At 40.4% G+C, this 4,468-nt stretch overlaps 1 protein-coding gene across 1 annotated transcript; it reads right to left on the reverse strand.

Annotated features, from left to right (window-relative positions):
- Positions 1-1,306: 1,306 nt before the first annotated feature.
- LOC137824119 (TIP41-like protein) lies at positions 1,307-3,922 on the reverse strand. Its single transcript, XM_068629576.2, has 5 exons — positions 3,445-3,922; positions 2,985-3,326; positions 2,555-2,891; positions 2,135-2,257; positions 1,307-2,035 (listed from the first exon to the last, which is right to left on the reverse strand). The coding sequence occupies exons 1-5, from the start codon at positions 3,730-3,732 to the stop codon at positions 1,920-1,922; spliced, it is 1,206 nt and encodes a 401-aa protein (XP_068485677.1). The 5' UTR covers positions 3,733-3,922; the 3' UTR covers positions 1,307-1,919.
- Between the last annotated feature and the right edge of the window lie 546 nt (positions 3,923-4,468).

A 4,468-nucleotide genomic window follows, 5' to 3' on the forward strand; every position in this document is an offset into this window, starting at 1 on the left:
CTCACCGCACCACGTACTTTCAAGTTTTATTGAATTGGGTATTTCATTTTTAGTTCATTGCGCTTAATTTCAATGTTCATATCTTCATTTTTATCGTTAAGATGAAAACAAGAGATAACAACAAATGAAAATGTCAAAATCCATCAAAATATTATTCAACTATGTTGAGTAATACTTGGAAATAGAATTCCAAGCACGCTCGGCATGCAATAATAAAACAGAAGAAATGTATAGGAATTTAAAAATAAACATAGATATCTAAGGTTAAGTTGTGTATTGTTGTAATATGAATTTTATAATGAAGAAAAGTGTAAGAGTAAAGTATAGGAGGGATGTTGAACCCGCAATTCCACAGTGTTGACACGAAAGATTTTGCAAATCCTAGAGATAAAACTGAGCATTCCAACGGAGGCTAGCGAACGTAGATCCAGTGCACCAAAAGAGGATAAAGAAAAAAGGGAAAAAGGAAAACTTGGTGGCACGAATAAAGGAGGCAAAGCAAGCACGTTTTGGTGTTATGGTATGGTGTTAATGTTGCGTTCTTTGTCTTGCAACATTTGCAATTGCAATGACCACTTCACACCACCTTCCCTTTCTAACCAGTGTAGAGTTGGGTTGGCCATGCATTTGTGAGAACAACGCCCCATAATAGATGGCTACGTTTCCTCAAAAGTATTAAGAAGCAGGCACCAGCCACCCCCACATTTGCGAGTTCCAAGATAGAGACTAGACATTGATTTTATAGCCATTAAAGAAAGCACCATACGAAAACGATTTGTGAGCATTCCTAAAGCAAAACCTTCTACCTTACACGTGTTAAAGCTACGCACATGGCCCAACCCAGTTGCATTCACCGAAGCTTCCCTCCCAAGCAATCACCTAATCTTCAAAACCATGTAATGAAACGCATGTAGTGTGTGTAACTCATCTTGGACCCCATCACAAACGTTCTCACAACCTTTTCCTACTTCAACATTTATTTTATATTATGAGTCCCCAAGTGGTTCGCCAAATTTATTAAATTTTACACATATCCAGCTGCAACCACTCCTTGGACAAAGTGAAAGCTACTTTTAATTTGTACTGGAAAAGCAACCAGGCCTTCACTGAGATTATACATCTTACAAGGAACCCTTACGCAATTCACTACAGTACACAAGCTGTCAATAATTACGTTCACCAAAACTGTTTTGTCATAAGTGCTTAAACTTGAAGTTTTACTAACATTGTAATGAACAGAGAGAACTAGTCATTGGAGGGGGGCTAAATGAAAGGTAAACATCATTTTCAACAAATCAGAGGGAGATAATGAAAATTCCTTCCATTATTATTTATAGTAAAGTAATGCGGTGGACAGGTTGGAATCAGATGTTACTGACAAGTATTCCCCAAAATGATTCCACTGTGAATCAACTATTGGAAGGAGCCGTAATCCCTCTGGAAATATGGTCCAGCCCTTCCAAATTGCTTTGTTTATTACCCTAAAGCACCAAATAAAAAAAGGGTAAAATTTGACCCATCCACCGTTTTTGTCTTTGCCTTGTGACTTTCGAAGCCCATCAAAAAGAACAAAAGTAACTGATATCACTGCATCCTTCAGCACTGCTGCAGCATTGCTAGCTTTTTCCAGAGGCTCCCTAATATTATTATCAACCCTCTACAACTATGACCAAGCCAAAACAACAAATAAATAAAACCCGTCTACTATTTTCCAAACAAAGCTTTGCTTTTACATTTAACTTCTTCTTTCCCCAATTTTCCCACAAAAACCTATTTCTTCTTCTATAAACCTATTCCTGTAGAAGACTACTACATTTTTCATTCCTACACCCCTACCCCGTTTCCTAAATCACCATCACCCCCAACAAACCAAAAGAACAAAATATCCCGCTCCCCAACAAGCAAAAGATTAATCAATATCAATATGTCCACTCCTGTGGCAGCCTGAACTCATGGTATACTGCTGGCTGAGACTTGAGGTTGCGTTTCTGTTGAGAAAGGACATAATTACTCTTCAGCCTGGAAACAGCTGCACCTGAATACCCCAAAAGTCAAAAAAAACACCTCAATAATCCAACCATGTTAATTTTAATTAAAAAACCAAAACATATTTCAAATGGTTTCAAAACTATACCATTTTCTAAGTTAGAGCCAGCATTAAATCGTTGCACTTGTTGAGGCTGGCCCCTCACCATTTCATCGAGATTCAGATTTAAGGCCTGCGCCACTCTGGCCGGAACCAGCACGGTTGAACACGCTGAAAAAACAAACATTCAGTAATTAGGTCAAAAATCACATAGACATTTACTTCAATGCAAATCACTTTAGACTTGACTAGGACAAGAATCAGTTTACATGCTCACAATTAAAATTGCAGATTTATTAATCATAGCAGAAAAAACTTACAGTTCACCAAAAAGTAAACACAACACAGCAGCATGCATTAATTACAAATTTCAACAACCAATAAACCTCTTAAGCTACCCCCAGTAAATGATGCAACGGCCACACGAAAGTTTTAAATGAAACAAAACCTAGGAGCCTTAAATCTCACCTGGCTTCTTTCGTGGTTCAGCAGGACTATCCACTCGCCGAGGGAGAAACACCCCAGTGCCAGCACATTCCCTTCTACCAGTAGGGTTTCCAAGAAAGACAGCTCGCATGCCAGAGCCATAGTGCTGATTTTGTGGCTTGGCATGTTGCAGGGAAGGCCATGCAGACGCAGACAAACCCAAAGGCCTGGCGTTCCTCCCATTAACATCGTTACCCCTCCCTCTAGTGGCAACCACCTGGTGTTGTTGCCTCTGGGAGTAAACCCCGCCACATTGCTTCTGCACATTCCACACCGAGTTCTGCTGCTTTTCCAGCTGTTGCTGCCTCAGCAATTGAAACTACCCAAAGAAAAAAAACAAATCAGAGTCACGACAAAAGGGTTAATTAGCAAATTAAAAAGTATGATGTCCTTGTGAGATTTAGTTGCTTACATGTGCTATTTGCAACTGCTGGTGATGAGAGAGTGGTTGCTGGGAGTAGAATCCGACATCAGGGCTGGTTGTGGTGGTGATTTTGGATGGAAGGGTGGTGACAGGAGAGGGTTTCCTTGGGGGAACCATGTGTCCATTGTGTTGGTTGAAAGAATAACCCTCTTGAGTCAACCTCATCCTCTCCACTTCCCCTGCAGCCGCATGCAGCAGATCCCAAGTGGTTTTCGCAGAAGACATCTTACAAACACCATCAGGACTACCCTGACTTGACCCTTTGCCACAACCACACCCATTTTCAAAAGCACAGAGTGTTGATTGTGGTGAACCAGACAAAAGCCGACCCTGCAATAAAACCACAGAAGAATCATTAAACACTCAACAATAACTAAGAAAAAGTCCGAAATAACACTAAATTCGGCAAGGAAAAAAAGACAAAAAGTGTTATTGTCGTGATTCATACCACAGACTTGTTATCGGTTTGGAGGGAGGACTGAGCTACGCGGAGAGACAACTCAGCAACGAGCTGCTCCTCCTCGTCGCTCTCAGTCTCGCTGGAGCCTCCGGCAGTGGAATCGACAGGAGAAGCAAGTTCAGATGAAGGGAACCCGTACGGGAACTCAGAGGGGAACAAAAGGGCGTCGTTCTGCAAAGGCTGACGCTTTGCCTGAAGGGGCGTGGCCGGGACGTCGTCGTCGGCGAGAAACTGCGGAGGGAGCCAGAACTCGCCGTCGTCTAGGTTGTCTGCCATGAGAGAATAGAGAAAGAGAGAGAAAAAGAAGGTTGTGCTGCGTTGGAGAGGGAGTGTGAAGGGATTTTGGTGATTCGAGAAGATTTTAAAAGGCGCAGAGTGTGTGAGATAGAGAAAGAGAAAGAGGGAATGAGAGAGGAGAGAATAGGGTGTATTTGTAGAGACACACTGTGTTGGGCGGTGCTGCCTCGCTCACGCGGGAATCGAGAGTGCCCACACGCGCCAATAAGCAAAAATCTCCAAATCAAAATACCCTAATCATTTTGTGCCGGTTCGGCCACCACTCACATCCTTTCACCCCTTTTGCTTACGCGGGACAAATTTCAATATCCCTAACTTCTTCATTCATTAAATTAATCAGGTTTTCATATTTAATAAATCATAAAATATCTAAAGTTTAAATTTAAATACCATTACAACTGAAGGCAATAACTATATAATTAAATCTTTAATTCAAATTTAATAAATTAATCATGTTTTCGTATATAATAAATCATAAAAAAATTAAAATATGATTACAACTGAAAGTAATAACTATATAATTAAATGTTCAACTTAAACAGCAAGTTTTATTTACATATCATAAAATTGAATCACATTGGGTTTAATATTTGTTCACTTGTTTAATATTGCGGTTGCCGGTTGCCGGTCACGATTCATCTGTATATCCACAGTACGCGGGATATTGTGCTAGTGAATAGTATCGGTACTGTTATTTATTTCATTGCATAAATCA

Source organism: Phaseolus vulgaris, chromosome 8 (assembly GCF_051622355.1).
Source record: "Phaseolus vulgaris cultivar YP4 chromosome 8, ASM5162235v1, whole genome shotgun sequence".
Lineage (NCBI taxonomy): Eukaryota > Viridiplantae > Streptophyta > Magnoliopsida > Fabales > Fabaceae > Phaseolus > Phaseolus vulgaris.

Bases quoted from the DNA above. Each gene is read 5' to 3' on its own strand.
- LOC137824119 (XM_068629576.2), bottom strand. From the start codon at position 3,732: ATGGCAGACAACCTAGACGACGGCGAGTTCTGGCTCCCTCCGCAGTTT. The intron at 3,327-3,444 runs GTATGAATCACG...GTTTTATTGCAG, and splicing joins AAACCGATAACAAGTCTGTG to GGTCGGCTTTTGTCTGGTTC. The intron at 2,892-2,984 runs GTAAGCAACTAA...TTCTTTGGGTAG, and splicing joins AGCAGTTGCAAATAGCACAT to TTTCAATTGCTGAGGCAGCA.